General features: G+C 47.5%; 1 protein-coding gene across 4 annotated transcripts in view; it reads left to right on the top strand.

Annotated features, from left to right (window-relative positions):
- WBP1L (WW domain binding protein 1 like) overlaps positions 1–19,392 on the top strand; it is an 87,872-nt gene that overhangs the window by 46,297 nt on the left and 22,183 nt on the right. For 3 of the 4 annotated variants that reach the window (XM_070432378.1, XM_070432380.1, XM_070432379.1), the window contains exons 3-5: positions 7,588–7,749; positions 9,275–13,098; positions 16,232–16,336. In XM_070432378.1, the coding sequence (XP_070288479.1) occupies positions 7,588–7,749; positions 9,275–10,023 (911 nt within the window). In that variant the 3' untranslated portion in view covers positions 10,024–13,098; positions 16,232–16,336. Of the gene's footprint in view, positions 1–7,587; positions 7,750–9,274; positions 13,099–16,231; positions 16,337–19,392 lie in introns of those variants that run through there. The other variant, XM_070432377.1, reaches the window with a different exon arrangement.

The raw sequence follows: 19,392 nt of genomic DNA, 5'->3' as shown, positions 1-19,392 counted from the left end.
GTGTGTACACACACACACACACACACACACTTGCACTTTAACTCATCATTCAATCATGTATTCGTTCAGCAAACCCTTATTCCAGTGGTTCTTGAATTTGGCAAGCATCTGAATTTCCTGGAGGACTCACTAAAGCACAGTTTTCTGGGCCCTACTCCCAGATATTTTGATTCAATAGGTCTGAGGTGGACCTGAGAATTTGCAATTCTAACAAGTTCCTGCTGAATGCTCTGGCCTCTTCTGTGTTGGAAAATGTGGGCAGATACAATCCTTGCCATCAAGAATGGCATCTTCTAGCAGAGAGAGGAGATAAGACTAGGTGCTCCTGTAGTAACACAAAGTAGAGAGCGGAATGTATTTGCCAGAACTGCTGTCAATGTCCAAAGGAGAGTTTGCTTTGGCTGGGATAGGAGTCAGGCAGGCTGCGTGGAGGAGGTAGCATTTGAAGTGGGTCTTAAAAAGGTAGATAGGATTTAAACACATGGACAAGGGTAAAATGATTTTCCAGGCAGAGGAACACCATAGGCCAAGGCCCAGTGAGAAAGAACAGAGTATGGATCACATTGTTAATCTTTCCCCTGCGGCTTGACTGGGAAGAAATGGCGATAACATGGGTGCTAATATGCACAGAACTCTCCTAGTGCCAGGCACTCAGCAGGTTCTTCACGCACATTGTCTCATTTCACCGTGAGAACGCCCTGTGAGGTACACGAATCATCCTGTGTCTCTGGACCAGGGGTACGCAGCTGAGTAGTAAGGTCGGTGCTCCTCTCTCCAAAGCCATCCAGAATGCCAAGTGCCAGGCTGGAGGGTGATGGGCCCAGGTCATGGAGGGTCTCAAATGTGCATATTTACTTTCCACCAAAGATGCCCTTCATGGAACAGAGAAAGCAAAACAAAACAAAACCAACAACAACAACAACAACAAATGAGACCTGGGGAGGCCAGGAACATACTCAAGGCCAAAGAGCCTGAACCTGGACCTCCCAGTTCTCATCCCAGGGCTCTTTCCATTCACCCAGCTCGACTTTCTAGGGAGAGGTCAGAGTTAGGAATTTCTGCTCCTAACATAATTTTGGGGAACTTCAATCAGGCGTCAATTTTCCCTGGTTGGGGCTTTAATGAGGCACAGGGGAGTGTTTCTAGACAGTGGAATTTCCCTGAGATGACATGAAACAGATTATTAGCAAATCCAGTTAATGCTCCCCATCTTTTCACATATTAACCTTTTTCTTAATTTTTAGTTTGTCTTAGGATACCCATTGTTGAGCTGCTCTTAAGGAAGGCCCAAGGCACTTGCCATGCTGAGCAGAGTGGAGAGTGGGGAGTTGGGGCCTTCTTCTAAGCCCTGACTAGACCCCAGTTCCCTAGCTCTCCAGGCTTCAGAACAAAGGCAGGTTGATCAGTGTAGATGGGTTGATTTTCCAATGAATTTAGACAAGAATAGAACCTAGAAGCAGACTTTGGACTTGTTCCTCACTCTTGCTTTTTTATGGATTAAAAGCGAAATTTAAAACCCTTCTTACCTGTAGCCATGCCTGTAACAACAATAGTAGTAATAATAAGCTGGGGAACTTACTATATACCAGGCATGGTTCTGAGTATTTTGCATATATTGGCTAATTTTCCTCACAGTGACCAAGTAGGTAGAGAGCATCAATCTCCCCATTTTACAGATGAGGGAAGTAAAAAAATGATCAGTCACAAAGCTAGGAAATGGTTTTGTGAGCTGGGATTTGTACCCAGGTTGTCTGCCTCTTTTCTTTTCTATTTGCAGTCATGCTTATAGGAAACTTGTATGGTCTTTGAGATAAATTGCCAGTCCTCTGAAGTCATTTCCCAAATTCAGGCCTTTCCACAGTGATAGTGGCAGGAGCTCCTGCTGAGAGGTATAAGGAGCCCAGGGGGCACTTACCTCCTGTAAAAGGAGAGCTAATTTACAGTATGCTGTGGCTTCCTAATGAGGAATTTCCTGCCAGTTGGGGAGTGGTGTTTTCTCAAGTTTATTGTGAACTCTGGGGCACATTGGACTCTGACTGTTTTTAAAAACATGTTTCCATTTTGCTTAGCATGACAAATGCTCCCCACCATGAGGTCACAAATTTCAAAGTTGTCATTGAGGGATTTACTCTCTGGGTAGGTATGTGTTTGGGAAGGAGGGCATGTTGTCTTTCACCGTGTGTCGCTTTCATTAAGTTTTCCTTTCTTAAGCTCTTCCTTGTTTGTGAAATCTAGCAAAGAGATCAAAAATGGGCACAATTCCATTAAGGACTAGTCTGGATATTTCCCCTTGAAAGTTGATAGGACACTGCTTTGACTAGAATGGCTCCCAGGAGGATCCGTTTTGTGAGGGTCAGACTAGAATGCCTTCTACCTTCCATGAAGTGGGACCAGCTCACCAGAGGTCTTTTTTGGACCTTTACTATAATAATACTGTGTCATCATATGTACCACGAGGCCCATTCTGCTCCCAACTTTAGTTTTCCCATAGTTTTGATTCACACAGTAATCCAGTTGTCCTTTTCTTCCCCCAGTCCCCTTTGACCTGCTTAATTTTTACTTATTTTTTAAAAAGGCCCTCTTTTTCTATTATACTTATAGTTCAGTGGATCTCAGTCTTTTTCTGGATCAAGGATCTGCTTATGAATCTGATGAATCTGCCCTAGCTTGTTTGGCTCAGTGGATAGAGTGTCGGCCTATAGACTGAAGGGTCTCAGGTTTGATTCCGGTCAAGGGCACGTACTTCAGTTGCAGTCTCGATCCTTAGGTCATGGTACATGCAGGAGGCAACCAATCAATGTGTCTGTCTCACATTGATGTTTCTCTCTCTCTCTCTCTCTCTCTCTCTCTCTCTCTCTCTGTCTCTGTCTCTCCACCTCCTTTTCACTCTCTCTAAAAATCAATGGGGGGAAAAATCTGCTGAACCCTTTAACCCTTTGTACACCATAAACGTCTATAGACGCAGTGGGGATGGTTTCTGTTTTGGACGTGTGGCAGTTAACTGGTTAAATACTCTCACCAGAAAAGCCTATAAACTCATTGCATCAGTCAGGCTAGGTTATGCTGCAGTAACAAACAAGTCCAAACCCCTAGTGGGTTAAAATAACAGGTTTACTTCTCACATTATAGTATGTGTATGTCACAGGTTGGTTGGGAGCTTTGTTCCCACTTCATCATCCTCTAGGACCAGACAGACCCTAAAGTCACTCTCTGGAATGTTGCCAATTGCCATGGCAGAAGGAAAACTCATGGAGAGTCTCACATCAGCAAGAAGTATCCTGGCCTCTAAAAGATGTGTCATTTCCAATCCCAGTTCATTAGTTAAAGCCAGTCTCAATGCCTCATCCAATCAAAAAGTGGCTAAGAAGTTCAACTTACCCACATGCCTAGAGCAGGGAAAACCAGAAATATTTGGCCAGTGTGAAAACGGATGCAGGAGATTTTTCCTATTAAAAGCTTGTTTTTGTTTTGTGTGTGTGTTGTTTTAAGCATGTTTAAAAGCTGAGAGCTATTGCCTTAGATCATGTATATTGCTGCATGAAAGTTAAAAGTTGGTTTACCTTCAGGTAAGAAACTAAAAAAATGACTCAAGTAAAAAAACAATAGAGTTAAATGTTGATTATCTAATGCAGGGGTGGGGAACGTCCAGCCCCAGGGCCATATAGGGCCCAAGAAACCATTTGGTTTGGCCCTGCCAGTGAGTTAATTAAATGTTTGACCGAATATAGCACGTTAATTTTTAAGTTGATAATTTTATATGGCCCACGAATGATGTTATAAATATCCAGATGGTCCTTGGCAGAAAAAAGGTTCCCCACCCCTGACCTAATGGAAGAATCTATTTTCTAAATTATCAAGTAACACAGAAATATGAAGGATATGCCAGAAAAATAAGAGAAATATAGATAATATAAAAAGAGTGTTTAGCCTTAACCGGTTTGGCTCAGTGGATAGAGTGTCGGCCTGAGGACTGAAGGGTCCCAGGTTCGATTCCAGTCCAGAGCATGTACCTTGGTTGTGGGCACATCCCCAGTGGGGGGGGGGGGGGGGGGGGCGGGGGTGTGTGTGTGAAGGGTGCAGGAGGCAGCTGATCGATGTTTTTCTCTCATCAGTGTTTCTAACTCTCTATCCCTCTCCCTTCCTCTCTGTAAAAAATCAATAAAAAATATATATTTTTGAAAAGAATATATTTTTTTTTTTTTAAAAAAAAGAGTGTTCAGCCCAGAATCTCTTTTTTTTTTTAATATATTTTATTGATTTTTTACAGAGAGGAAGGGAGAGAGATAGAGAGTCAGAAACATCGATGAGAGAGAAACATCGATCAGCCGCCTCCTGCACATCCCCCACTGGGGATGTGCCCGCAACCCAGGTACATGCCCTTGACCGGAATCGAACCCGGGACCCCTCAGTCCGCAGGCTGACGCTCTATCCACTGAGCCAAACCGGTTTCGGCCAGCCCAGAATCTTTGTGACTTTTAAATACATTTGGAGTCAGGCTCTTCAGCAGAATGCACTGTGCTTATTTGTGGAGCCTTTCTCCAATGCAGTCCCACCTAAGAGGGTGAGAGCTAACTAGATTGACCTGGAGGAGATGTTACAGGATGGCAGCAGGTGCCAGTTCTCTCCCACAGCTCCTTTCTGGCCTCAACACCATCCTCTGGGCTCCGCTATCAGTTTCTGTCTAATCTTCAGTCATCCAGCAACACGAGAGAAATGTAAGTCAAATAAGCAAATGTCAATAGTGAATCTGGGAAGGGGAGGAAGACTTCTAACTTCAAATTAAGTTTATGTTCTCTGGTTGGGAATGAGGTTTTCCTGTCTGCTGATGGGGAAATGGGGAAAAATTCCTCTTCCATTGCCCTCTGCCTATCCTCCTGTTGCCAGGGCTCTGCAGAAAGTCCCACTGAACACATACCGCAAGCAGTTAGGTGCCACACAGCTTGCCAGAGCCCGGCAGCTGTGCTGCCTTGCCATCTCACCCTGTAAGGCTGGCTTTGTGGGGAGATTCAGGGGGGACACCCCTGGGGAGCTGTTGCCAGAGGCCACACCCTAAATGTCCATGGGATCTTTCAGAATAGTGTGTTTTGGTACAAACGGAAAAAAAACAGGATTCTCTTCATTTATAGGTCTGTCTGTAGGGAGAAGGAAGCCTTTAAAAAAGCATACAAAAAAACATGATGTTAGCTCATTCTGGCAAGAAGTACATGTGGAAATACTTAACAGATTCTAAACAGATTTATAATTATAAAGCAGATGATAAAAACTAGATGTAGCATTTGTAATGGAAAAAAATCTGAAATTATTCAGAATAGACAATAAGTGAACAATAGTATAATCTATTCTCATTTAATAACAACTTACCTGCAAATTGATCCTCAGATAAATTTTTTAAAATATGTTTTTATTGATTTCAGAGAGGAAGAGGGGGAGAAAGGTGGACACATCAATGATGAGAATCATTGATTGGCTGCCTCCTGCACTCCCCCTACCGGGGATTGAGCCCACAACCCAGGCATGTGCCCTTGACTGGAATTGAACCCGGGACCCTTCAGTTCGCAGGTCGATGCTTTATCCACTGAGCCAAACCGGCTAGGGCCAGATACATTTTTTAATTTCAAAGAAGTACGTCCACCTTAGAAAAATTAGGAAATGTAGATAAGCAAAAAATGAAGGAGCTGGTACCAGAAATATGACCTGTTATCCAGGAATAACCTTGGGATTAACTTCCTGATCATTCCTAGATGTTTAGATACACTTTTTTTTAAAGCAAAAATTGGGATCATATTTTATACTGTTTTGTAATCTGCTTTTTTATTTAATATTAGAAATATCATTTAAAAATAGTATATATGAATAATTTTTTACATATATATTTTATTGATTTTTACAGAGAGGAAGGGAGAGAGTTAGAAACATCGATGAGAGAGAAACATCAATCAGTTGCCTCCTGCACGCCCCCCGTTCGGGATCGAGCCCAAAACCAAGGTACACGCCCTTGACTGGAATCGAATCCAGGACCCTTCAGTCCGCGGGCCAGCGCTCTATCCACTGAGCCAAACCAGCAAGGGCTCTATGAATAATTTTTAATGATGCCTGTCATTTTATTATATGAATATATTCCCAGAGTAATTTGAAAATCCACCCAGAAATATATCAATTTTTAAAATAAAAACCTGCAAAAATAAAATTAATCACAGATATATTAAGTTTTAATTTACCTAGTTTTGATTTTTATAATTTGAAGGAAGAAAATAATTGGGGAAAGAAAATTAAAATTTGTCATAACTCACTACTTAAAGATAGGTCACTTTTTTGTGTTTTTCATTCCAGTTCCCCCATGTGTATATATATTTTAAAACAAAATTGCTCATTAATTAAAGAAAGTATTTAGAAAGCTTTTTTTTTATACATTTGAAAATTGGAGAGGAGTAACTAAGAACCAGTGGGAAATGAAAAGAAATAATGCACCCGGAGAAAAGAGGGCTGTGGGCCTTCTCCCCAGTTCTTCTACCCGTCCCTGGAACAGGGAGGAAGGAGGGGAGGCTGCTACTGGGCCCGAGTCTAATGCAACTGCAGGCCAAAAGGAGGTGGGAGTGGACTGTTTGTGTGACTAGGAGATGGAATTGTACCGGATTATATCAAGGGCTGAGGAAGTCATTTGCACTCCCTGGGGAAGAGATGGCCCTGAGGCAATTAGAATTTTCCACTTCTAACTTTAGGGATTCTTACATTGTGGAGGGTACATGGTAGAGAAAAGCCCCAGATCCTTTTGATGATACCAGGAAAACCCTAAGAATTGCTTTATCAGGCAGCCCCTCCGAAGCCCCTTTGTAGTTACTAATCAGCTGAGTTGTGGCGATTTTGAGAGGCTCTTTGCTTTTGGTGAGTAGCCTGATGTCAGCAGCAAAAGTAAGCCTGGAGCTGTCCTCGTGGGAGAAGATGGACACTAAGAAGCTAGAGCATTTTCTTAGAGATCTCTTTTTTAAAAATACATTTTTATTGATTTCAGAGAGAGGCCGGGAGATAGAGAGACAGAAACATCAATGATGAGAGAGAGTCATCGATCAGCTGCCTTCCGTACACCCCACCCTGGGGATCGAGCCTGAAACCCAGGCATGTGCCCTGACCAGGAATCGAACCGTGACCTCCTGGTTCATGGGTTGATGCTCAACCATTGAGCCACACTGGCTGGGCTCTCGGAGATCTCTTAACAGAGGAAGAGTACACTGTCCTAAAAGGGGAGCATATATGATAGCCCTCAAACCTAAAATATGGGAGGACCGTTGGGGCTGGAGAGTTGCCTTGGCACTCTGCCCTTCCCCCAAGGCCCCTGGAAGCGCCCCAGACTGAGTGGCCTCCTTTACTGTCATTCTTACAATCTGCCCTCTTCCATCCCATGTGTCTTTCACTTCGGCACAAACATTTATGAAAATGGAATGCAGGTTCTAAATGTGAATTCACTGAGTGAGGCCTGACAGTTCCAGCGTTGACCAGGTGGGCATTGCTGGGAGCCTCCCTGTTCTGAGGCTGCCCTCTGGCTGGTGTTCACTATGTCCCTGCCTCTCTGTCTTGCTTCCCCACCCCCAGGGTTCTGGCTGGTGTGGACCATCATCATCATCCTGAGCTGCTGCTGTGTCTGCCACCACCGCCGAGCCAAGCACCGCCTTCAGGCCCAACAGCGGCAACATGAAATCAACCTGATTGCCTACCGGGAAGCCCACAATTACTCAGCGCTGCCATTTTATTTCAGTACGTACCCCAAAGCCCCCCAACTCCACCCTCAGGAGCCCAGTACACCCAGACTGCGCGTATTGGTGGCCAGGGCTCCTATGGGCCTTGGGGTTTGCCTCCTTGCCAATCACAGAGCAGGCTTTGAAAGTATAAGCACAAGGGGGCAGTCACATTTATACCGAGGAGCCAGTTCTGGGGGTGCCCTGGGCCATCCCACATCTACGCTGTCTGGGTTCTGACCAGGTCTCTGCTGCTTTGGCAGATTTTTTTTAGGCAGGTAGTTGGATGATGTATGATGTGAGTGAATTGAGATTTAGAGTTCACTGGTCTGAAACCCTCCCATTTAGTTTACTATCATGCTGAGCAGAGGCTGCCATGAAAGGGGCAGGTGTGTGTGGAGGTGACATTTGGACTTTCTTTTTTTTTTTATATATATATATTTTATTGATTTTTTTACAGAGAGGAAGGGAGAGGGATAGAGAGTTAGAAACATCGATGAGAGAGAAACATTGATCAGCTGCCTCCTGCACACCCCCTACTGGGGATGTGCCCGCAACCAAGGTACATGCCCTTGACCGGAATCGAACCCGGTACCCTTGAGTCCACAGTCCGACGCTCTATCCGCTGAGCCAAACCGGTTAGGGCTGGACTTTCTGAGAATCAAGAAACTCGGTGACTCACTGAAGGGCATTCACCTGACTTCTCTGGGCTTCCATACATATGACCTCTCAGTCGGTGAAGGCCTGGCTATGCAGCTTGTCCAAAGCCATTTTGCAGTGTGTTCTATAGAAAAAAGTGATCACAACTGTGGAATTTCACATGTAGAAGGGTTAAGTGCTTAATACAGTGCCTGGCATATAGTAAGTGCTCCATAAATGCTAACAATAACAATCAGATCATCAGTGCCTCGAAGCATTCAGCACAGTGAAAAGATAATTCACCTGGCATGTTCTTAATAAGTTTTAGATGACAGGCCCTCACCCTTCACTGGTAAGCCACCCACTCTTGATCTGAGTCAGGATGAGGTTTGGTTTGTCTTTCCAGACCACCTCCAGCCACACTAGAGTGAGAGACAACACAGATTTACAACCTCCCAGAATAAGGCCCTCTTCATGGTATACATCTGGAAGGGTGGTGGAAGAAAAAAGTGGTCAGAGTCCTAAGTTAGGGTCCCTGACCCCAAGGCCTATGGGGCATAGGTGGAGGACAGTCTGACCGTGAAACAGGAGACGTGCTTGCATGTGAAGCAGGTCCATTCCAGACAGAAATGATCTCTTGGCCACCCACCTCATTTTCCTAACCCTCTGCCTTCACTCCAGGCTGTACAGGCAGAAATCTTTGCCTATGAAGCAGCTTTAGGGGCTCTCGGGTTTCAAGACACTGGATTAGGTGACTCCCACAGCCCTCCCTGCCCTGCCCACAACCAAGAGCTGTAGCTGTCACTCAGTGGGTATGCTGGGGTGGGAAGAGACATATGTGTAATGTCTCTGTCCTAGAACAATTGCCAGTGCAATAATTTCTCCTCCCTACCTCCCCATTTTAGGGTTTTTGCCAAACTATTTACTACCTCCTTATGAGGAAGTGGTGAACCGACCTCCAACTCCTCCCCCACCATACAGTGCCTTCCAACTACAGCAGCAGCAGCTGTCTGCACAGTGTGGCCCTGCAGGCGGCAGCCCCCCAGGTGCTGATCCCGCCAGGGGCTCCCAGGGGGCCCAGAGCAGCCCCTTGTCAGGGTCCAGCCGAAGCAGCACAAGACCCCCGAGCATCATCGCTGACCCTGAGCCCTCCACCATCGACATGCCAGACAACCCAGCAGCCACCAAAGCCCCTGGAGTGGAGCCCAGCGGCTCTGTGGCTGACTTGGGGGAGCTGGTCCCTGGGGCCTTCCTGGACAAGGATTCCGAATGTAAGGAGGAGCTGCTGAAAGATTACAGCTGCGAGCAGGGCAGTGCCCTCCCCGACAGCAAGGACAAGACGCCTGGCAGACATCGCCGCTTCACTGGTGATTCGGGCATTGAGGTGTGTGTGTGCAACCGGGGCCACCACGACGACAACCTCAAAGAGTTCAGCACACTTATTGACGACGCTCTGGATGGACCCCTGGAATTCTGCGACAGCTGCCACGTGCGGCCCCCTGGTGACGAGGAGGAAGGGCTATGCCAGCCCTCCGAGGAGCAGGCCCGAGATCTTGGGCATCCCCACCTGCCCCGGCCACCGGCGTGCCTGCTGCTGAACACCATCAATGAGCAGGACTCCCCAAACTCCCAGAGCAGCAGCTCCCCCAGCTAGAGCAGGCCCTGCCTGTATCTGAGAACTTGGCAAAGCAACCAGGGCAGGGGAGAACCACGAGAGAAGCATTAAGTGACTTTCCAAGAAAGTGGTACAGCCACTTGGTCTTTTTTTTTCTTTTTTCTTCCTTTGTTTCTGCATTTTCCTACATCTCCAGGTACAGTTTGGGGTGTGGATGCCCCGCCGCCCATAGAAGCACAGTATTGTGGAGGGCTGAGAAGTTGGTTCTGTGACTCATTCCTCATTCCCCACCCATCTCCCTTTTTTCCTTTTCAAGTCGTATTTCACTACCTGCCTGGTTGGAGGTACTGTGTGTTTAAGAAGTCCCCAAGGAAGGAAGCTGAGACTGTGCCCTGAGGTGACTTAGTGATGGCATGGATTTTTGCTCTGGTATTAGTGTAAGAGAACCTTGCTGTGTCAGTTGGGAGAGGCAGCAGGTCTCAGCCCTGGGTGGAGGAGACCCAGGGGTTGTCATCCCTTGATGCCAGTGTCTGCAGAGCCGGACCTGGGCCAATCCTGTGGGAGGATGAGGGCTGGTGGGCAGCTGTGTGGTAGGTAGGTAAGGGTTTGTTGCATTCCCAAATTCCAGGTGACAAGATCAATGCATCACTGCATCCTTGAGGGGCCCTGCCCAGCACGTTCTGGCTGGCCGCAGACTGGTGCAGGTGGAGAAGATTATACTGCCTTCTCTTTGTTTTTCATTTTTTAAAATATAAAAAGAACAAAAGCGAGCTGAAAACAAGAGCTTTACCAGTGGGCAGGCAAGAATTCTGTTCTGGAAAAGGGAAGTTTGCGGCTCTTTCTCAATTCGGCCTTCAAAGAGCCAGAGGAGATGCTTTGTGTAGCGGCTTGGGTGAAGGCTATCTCTGGACCTTCTATGGGTGCACAGGAAGCCCTGAGCTACAGCGGTGGATAGAGGTGCAGCTTTCTGCCTCTCTGCCCTTTGGTCTGTGCCCACAGGTGACCAGGGCCCTCTCCCAACCCAAGCACACAGGCTGCGGGCCTGTCTCACTGTTCTCTGAACAAATGAGGCTGTGGTGCTGAGCAAGGGCAGCCCCAGAGGCCGGTTCTCACACAGTATTTTCTCTTGATTCTGAATAAGTTTGTTGTTGTTTTAACTAACCACTTGGGGGGAAATTGCCTTGGTTATCTGTGGTTTTCATGCCCCCCTCCCCTTGTGAGTCGGGTAACTAATCGTAGCCGATGTAAAGAGTCTGAGTGGCCCCGGGAGCGGGTGGAGGAGCCGGAGGGGCCATTCAGAAGGACCACAGGATCTTGTTACTGCAGTTCGGCCTCAGATAACCAGTGGAGCTTTGATGGGAATAATCTGAATGGAGAAAGCATGCAGCCGAAACTAACATTCCCTGCCCTGCCCTGCCCTGTTCATTTGAAGAGTCCGGTTCTTCCCCCACTCTTGAACGATGACGTTTAGACTAGGCATTGACCTTATGATAAGAAAGGGAAAAAGTATAGACATATACAAAAATAGACAAACCCAAGGCTGTGAGGTGAATGAGTGTCTGCGTTTGAAGTCCACGAAACCAAAATCTATGTTGAACAAAGTGAAGTCTGGATGCAATGACTTTTTGGATAACCTGTGTGTGTGTGTTCATTGTGTGTGAGCCCCCAGCCCTGTTTTCCTGTGAATATACTTTGACTGGCAGCCATTCTGTTCCCATTTACCACATGTTTGGAGCAGATATGGCCCTCTCAAGGTAATTTATTTTACGCATTTACTGTTTACTGAACAATTGTCTGACTGTGTACTTGGGTGTATTCAGCAGCATTGTCGACGGCAGTCCCGTGTTTGCCAGAGATACTGTCCTCAAAGTAGAGGTTTTCCTCTACCCATCACTGCAATTTGCACATTGCTCCGTGGACATGCGGAGGCCTGTGTTCTGTTCCCTGTAAATGGAAACACGCTCTGAACCTGTCTGCCTCCCTCGGCTGCTCCTGGCCCTCGGTATCAGCCCCCTGGGGGGTGTTCACAACCACTCGGCACAGAAGGTGAAGGTGGAACTCCAGACCGAAGGCTTAATTGGATCTTCAGGGACAAGCTTGGACTAGCTGTGGCCCAGACGTCAGCCCTGCCCAGAATTGCCAGGAGGTTTGGCAGACACCACAGGGCTTACCTCCCTCTGCTGAGGTCCAGCTCATGCCAGCAAGCCTGTGCGTAGCGAGAGTGGGCGGGAGTGCGTCAGCAGCCCTCAGATGCCTTTTCTTCCACCATTAAAAAAAAAAAATCCCGAACAACTCACTGAAGTGTCTCCAAGGACATCAAGTTTTACCAAAATGAGTCCGCCTTCAGCTCACTGATCAAATGGATAAATTCTGGCCCTCTCATGTTTCCTTCCCCATTAGAGTGGGGAACTGGTCTGAGTGTTAAGGTTCATTGCGGCGTCCCACACTAAAGGCAGGAGTCGGGGTAATGGAACCCGGGAGCGGGACTTGATTCCAGCAGTCACAGCCTGTCCCTGCTCCAGGAGGCTGCCCTGCATGCAAAGGGAGGTGGAAACGGGGAGTTGAAGGACTAGTTAGGGGCCAGGGAGATTTGGTGGTCTGGTTTTCCAGGTGAATGAGAAGGAGGGGTTGGTCGAGGGTTTGGTGCTACAGTCAGAAGATTTGCAAATGCTAACACATTCCTATGTGCGGCACATCACCATTTGTCAGTTATGTGAATTTGTGTATTTTAAGCAATAAGATTCAGCTGGTCAGACCTTTCTGGGCAGTCTCGGTGACGCATTTCCTGTGCTGTGATTGTTCTGAAGACAGAGTGGCTCTAACCACTGTGAGAAGCCCAAATAAAATCAGTCCCAAAAATCCCAATGCGCTTTTTTTCTTGAAACACTTTGTTCCTTTTTCCTCTACTTCAGACTTCAGGGAGTCGTGCCTCGAGATTCCTAACCACAAGCGCTTTTCCCTTCTCCACACAGAGGCTGAGAGAGTCGCCCTACAGTTGAGGACAGGCTCCTAGGCCAGGCAGAAACTGCAGGGCCAAGAGCAAGCCGGACAATGCTGCTGCTGAGGCCACACTTTAAGCTGAGGAGTTTCCCCGAAACCCTTCTTCCGCCAAGGGTATATGTCTGATGTTTGAATACTTCGCAAAGTTCCACAAACAGATTAAAATCAGACCCCCAAAGAGCAGAAGCTGGTTTTGTTAGATACCTCGAAGCTAAAACATGACCCTCAAAAGGAAACAAGTACTCTGAAACCTCTTAATGCTCTGATAGAAATGTGGATGGGTGCTTGGCCTTGGAATTTAATATGCAAAATATGTCTTAGTGATTCTTCTACTTGCCGCCCTGCACTGTGCCAGATGCTAAGGAGAATGCAAAAGCTATACATAAGTCGGGCCCATGCCCTCTGGAAATTAAATTATACTTGGGAAGATAAAAGCACACCCATGTGACAGTTGTTAACAATATGAGGTGGGTTGAGATGAATGAGTGGTATAGATTCAGAGACCCCTGAGGAGTCGTGCGAGGCAGTTTGAGGTCTCGAATACCAGGCAGGGACTCAACTGATTTTTAAGCTTTTGGGGAACCACTGGTGTGCCAACATGTCACCTTGGGACAGTGATTATTCCTAAGACTCATGGTTACTACTTTCTAAAGACTGCCCTATTAAACTTTGTCAGATGTTAAGTCCTTGCTCAAAAGGAAGGAACAGCCCAACCCAGCAAGACTTTTTGGGCAGCCTACAGGTGGGCAAAGCAAGGTGATGTGGAATCCTCCCTGAAGGGGTTCCTGCCTCCCCAAGTGGAGCAGTCACTAGTGGGGGTGCTGACAGAGAGCAGAGAGCATTCTGTTCCCTAGCCTTGGAGTTTACCCTGCAGTCAGCACTATTGTTTCTAAGAGCCCAGTGTCAGCCAGACATGTCCCTGCTGCCATCTTTGACCCTCAGCTAGAAGACACTGCCCTGGCCCTTCAGTGACTCAAGTGGGATGGTGGCTGCCTACTTCTTTCTAAACTGTTGGTCTCCTCCAAGTAATCCCAGGGGAGCCACGATAGCATCTGGAGATAGCCGTGCTCTAAAACCACAGGAAGACGTGGGGAGTACATCATTCCTGTCTTTAATCGAATGTCTGAGTGGCAGAAAAACAAACGTACAACTCAGAGGTTGTGTGCCAGAGGCGTGCATACCCTTGTTGCCCGGGTCTGCAGCCTGCCCCCATCACTGCACACCAGACGCCTGGGTCACTGAGTTCCTCCCCCAGGTGACCAAGTTCAAGTGGAGACAGTACCAATGCCCTAGAGCACAAACCAGAGTAGCTTTGATGAACTCGAATTTCAGGAAATTCCCCATTCTCCAGTTGCCTCTGTTTTAGGGGGAGGGCAAAAATGGCTTCACTCAGGAGAAGGAGTGGAAGTGGGTTAAGAGTTGAGCATTTATCGAGCAACTACCATGTGCTAGACACTGGGAATGCTCTAGACCTATATTTTTAGAAGACCTAATGGTCTAGAGAGGAAAAAAGGCACGTAAACAGTTTTAGTAGCACATGGAAAGTACCATGAAGCATGTGGTGCACAGGACACTGGAAGAGCATGTGCCCACCTGGGGCTTCAGGACAGCCTTCCTGGAACAGATCTGAACTGAGCTTGCCAGGTGAAGAAAGGTGTAAAGGGAATTCCAGGCAAATGTTCAGTCTGTAGATTATTGAGTGCCCACTATGTGCCAGGTGCTGAAAAGTACAAAAAAAACACCCTATAGTAGGTCTAAAACAGGAGAGTGTGGGTGTCATGTCTAAAGCTGGGAGCAGCCCTAGCTGGTTTGGCTCAGTGGATAGAGTGTCAGCCTGCAGACTGAAGGGTCCCAGGTTCAATTCCAGTCAAGGGCACATGCCTGGGTTGCGGGCTCAATCCCCAGTAGGGTGCATGCAAGAGGCAGCTGATCAATGATTCTCTCATCATTGATGTTTCTGTCTCTCCCTCTCCCTTTCTCTCTGAAATCAATAAAACCATAGTAGGACTAAGTGTATTTTTTTTTTTTAAAAAGCTAGGAGCAATTTAATCTTTCTAGATAATTGCATTCTGGGAAGTGACAGGAGATGAAGCTGGAGAGATAAGCTGGTAATGAAAATAATTTAACTTGTCCATTGTTTCGTTTGTTGACTTTACACAATGCTGGGTCTTGTGTAAGCATCTTACCTATGTGTTTGAATTTCAGCCTCAAAACAGCCCTTTGAGGTATAGACTGTAATGATTCCTGCTTGATTAATGGGATTCAGAGTTGTTGATTCACTTGTCCAAGATCACACAGCTAATAAGTGGTAGTCAGGATCTGAACCCACATCGGTTGACTCCAAAGCTCAGGCAGTCCACTAGTCAGTGTGACAGTTGTATGTTGGTGTCACGTGAAGAACTCGTCTTTTCAAAGATGTACTGAACAGGGGAGTAGCATGGTGAAAGGTGAACCAGACACCAGATCCTCAAAGGCTACTTTGTCCCTTTTTCTCCTCCCTGTTGCCTTATCATAAGCCCTCAGAGGCCCCCACGCCCAGCCAGGCTTCGCCTAGCAGAGCCCTTAAGTGCTCAATGGCCTCCTGCCTGAGACAGCAGCGGTGCCTGCCGAAGATCACCGTCCACTTCCACAGGGAGGTGTAACCTCTTGGAAACGTAAAATTGTCAGGAGTTAGAGCTCTGGGTCTTTGTGGCTTTTTCTTGCAAGAGTGTTCTGGTCTTCCTCTGAGGAGGTAAAGAGCTTTGGGTGGCTTGTGAGGGGGAGAAGAGGATGTTTGAGCTGAAGTTACTCGTCACTTTGTACAAGCCAACTCCTCACCACAGTTTAGCCTTCCACTGCACATCTCACCAAGAAGTCTCAAGAAACCAGCCCTGGAAAAAGTTAGAAACCACCTTCAGTGAGGGAGCCATGAAAAGTCTGTCCCTGGGCTCTCCACCCACTCCTCCGCTGCCAGAGGAAGGTCCTGGAGGTCCTGTCCTTCGATAGACCATCTGGACACACCTGTTCCTCCTTTTGACCAAGCCGGTGGCCTTTGGGAGGTTTGTATAAAACCCTTAGGGAAGGACTTACTTTGTGGATCTGGATATAGGCAATGACAAAGCCAGTGTTTATTGAGGTACCGACACTCTGAGGGTGATACACCTCAGTCACCCAGGTTACAGATGAGAAAACTGAGGTTTTAGCAGTTCAAGTAAGTTGCCCATGGTCATTTGGTCTGTAAATGACGACACCGAACTTGCCTCCACAGCCTGACTTCTTATCTTCTGTAACTCCGGTTGGTGTGGAACTACTACACACAGTCCTTTCTGCTTTTCATCTTCACCAGAGCCTCAGATAATGGGCAGCACAGGTGGTAAGTTACCCCACTGGACAGCTGAGGAAAGCGGAGTTCAAGAAGCTAGCAATGGGCCCAAGATCCAGGGCTAGGAAAACCAGAGTCTGGGAACTAGAACCTGGGTGACCAGGTCCTCGTCTGGTCCTCTCTCCACCCCAGTCTGCGATTGGCTTCCTGTCCTATAAAGTTGGATGTTTACACCCATAAGCATGACTGGAGAGAAGACTCCTCATTTGCTTCAGGTTTTGTGGCCACAAGAGACCAACCAGAACAATCATGCACTCTCATCCACCCACGCTGCACACTAAGGTTACCAGGGAAGAGGTCCTCCCCTCAGACTGGGAGCTGCTCTTCTAAAGGACAGGGCAGCTCATTTCTCCTAGGAGGGCCAATGCTTAGCTCACAGAGCTGGTTACTAAATTTTCAGGAATTTTACGAGCTGTAGTAAATGGTATTTACTATATAATATAATGATAAATAACAGTGCTCCTGTGCATCTCTCCCCAACTCTGTGGTCCGTGACATCACCTTGGTGGCTTGAAATCGGTCATGGTGGGGTGTCCACATCATGTAACCAGCACACATGACACATCAGGGTTATTCCTCACCACCAGCCCCAGAGCACTGGTTTTGTTCAGTGTTTGTTGATCACCACTTCCCTGGTTCAGAGCAGTCTGAGGCTGGAAAGGTGACTTGAGTTATTGGCAAAGACCCTCCAGCTTACCCAAAGACCTGGGCTTCCTTCCACACAAGGAGATGGAGTCTGTTTATCACTGGACCAATTAGCCAGTTAAACTCAGAGCATTTAATTCAGTCCTCTTGTGTGACTAACCTACTTGTCAGGGGCCATGTGTAGGGTAAAGAACATGAGAGGGCTCAGTCTTGAACTCCAGAGATATAAGGGTAGACAGTGTCTCTTGGAGACACCACGCCCATTTTAGGCCCAGGAAGGTGCTGAGATGCAGTCGGGATTTAGTACCAGGGAACAGAAGCTGAGGGGAAGGAGTCGAGAGACATGGCCTGGAGGAGGGCTTCACTGACATTCAGGTGGGAGGATTTAAGGAAGCGGCAAGAGCCTTTCAGGCAGGGAAAGAGCAGTTGGGTAAGAATCAGAGTTCATGAGATCATTTCCTGAAAGGACACTAAGCTTTGTACTCTCCCCAGTTAGACACCTGAGCCCTTCTGCGTGGACATGGGACAGGTAGGAGAGCACAGCCACTCCTCATCCTGCATCATTGAAATCCTGGGTTCGGGTCCCAGCCCTGCTGCCTAGTGGCTGTGTGGTTTAGGGCAGGTACCTCCCAAGCCCCCACTACCCCCCCGCCCGCTACCCCATTGGCCCTCAGTGTTGTCATCTTCAAATTGAAAGGTTAGCCTCATTTCCCTGCCATTCATTGGTCTGATTCAACAGTTGGAGTAGATGTTTCCATCCCAGTTACACTCACCCACTGCTTCTATAAGAGACACAGACCCTCCGCTAGTTGTTTACCTGTTCATCACTAGCCTGCAAAATGCTTTTCAAATTTTGAACAAATTTGGAATACTTAACTCTCCTCCAACCAATCTAGCCTGGCACCAGAGTGGGGCAGGAGGGAGGGGATATCCAGTTTACCCCTTTCCCATTAGCTCACCGTGGTGTCCATCTCTCCAAGCTGCTTGTGATGGGGGCTGGGGTCAGCCACAGCGGCTAACAAAGTCTCCTGTGGGCCCTTAAGCAAGGCCCCGGGTCACTGGCAGTGAAGGCCAGGATTGAGTTGGGGGGACAGTAGGGAATGGTCTACTACCACTGGATTTACAAAGCTTTTGAAGGAAGAGGTAATGGGAAACCTTGTTCCTCCCTCCTTTCAATGAATTCCTTGATTCCTTCCCTCTGAGAACTTGGTCAGGCATGGTCTCAGCCTTGCCCTGCTGGTCCTTCCAGAGCCCCTCCCCAGTCTGAAAGGAAGGACAGGGTGTTGATGATCTGACCCTGGTCTGGCTGGCGCCAGGGAGCTTGGATTGGGGCCTCTCTAGGCTAAAGAGCAGGGTCAGTTTTTCCAGGGACATCTTTCACTTGCAGACTGGCCAGTGGCCAAGGCTTAAAGATGCTGGTTTCAAGGTTTGAAAAAGTCTGTGTTCCATTTTTTTTTTTAAATATGTTTTTATATTGATTTTAGAGAGGAAGGGAGAGAAAGAGAAACATTGATGCCTCCTGCACGCCCCCTACTGGGGATCAAGCCCTGACAGGGAATCCAACTGGCAGCTTCTCAGTGTATGGGATGATGTTCAACCAACTGAGCCACATGGGCCAGGCTGGGTTCCATTTTCTAGTGAGGCATTTATAGACTTCCTGGGGAGTGGGGAGCAGGGGCAGAGCCCGGCACTTTAGCAGAAGGCTGCTGTGGAAGCCCTGTCCTGGCAGTGTCTACTGGACAGGACAAGGAAAAGAAGACCTGCTGGTCACTGGGGACCAAGACAAGAGTGGTCGGTAGTGGTGGGTTGAGTTTGTGGATTACACACACTCCCTCCAAGCCATAAGCATTGAGGTACATACACCCAATGACTGTTTGCATCAAAGCAAACAAGATCCTTTGCTCTACTCTCAAAATATAACTCAATCCCACCACTTCTCACCATCTCCACTGCTGTTGCCAGCACAGCAACCTCCTCCTCCCTCCCTCCCTGCCACCACTCTCATCCCTCCACAGGTCAGTCTCCACTCAGCAACTAGGATGATCTTTTAAAAGTGTGAACCAGCCTGGCCTGTGTGGTTCAGTGGTTGAGCGTCAACCTATGAACCAAGAGGTCGCAATTCAATTCCCAGTCAGGGCACATGCCCGGGTTGTGGGCTCGGTCCAAAGTAGGGGAGGCAGCCGATCAATGATTCTCTTATCATTGATGTTTCTATCTCACCTTCTCCCTTGCTCTCTGAAATCAATAAAAATATAATTTAAAAAATACAATATGAACCAGACCTTTCCACTTACATGTTTAAACCCTGCAGTGACTTCCTAGCACACTTGGGATAATAACCTAGATTCCTTCCTGCTAATTTCAAAGGCTCCATGGGACCTGGCCCCTGTCTCCAGTCTGAC

Source organism: Myotis yumanensis, unplaced genomic scaffold (assembly GCF_028538775.1).
Source record: "Myotis yumanensis isolate MYYU_CA2020_CCGP unplaced genomic scaffold, mMyoYum1.0.hap1 SCAF_13, whole genome shotgun sequence".
NCBI lineage: Eukaryota > Metazoa > Chordata > Mammalia > Chiroptera > Vespertilionidae > Myotis > Myotis yumanensis.
The sequence above is the reverse complement of the archived record's forward strand: the minus strand, read 5'-3'. Positions and strand labels throughout refer to the sequence as shown.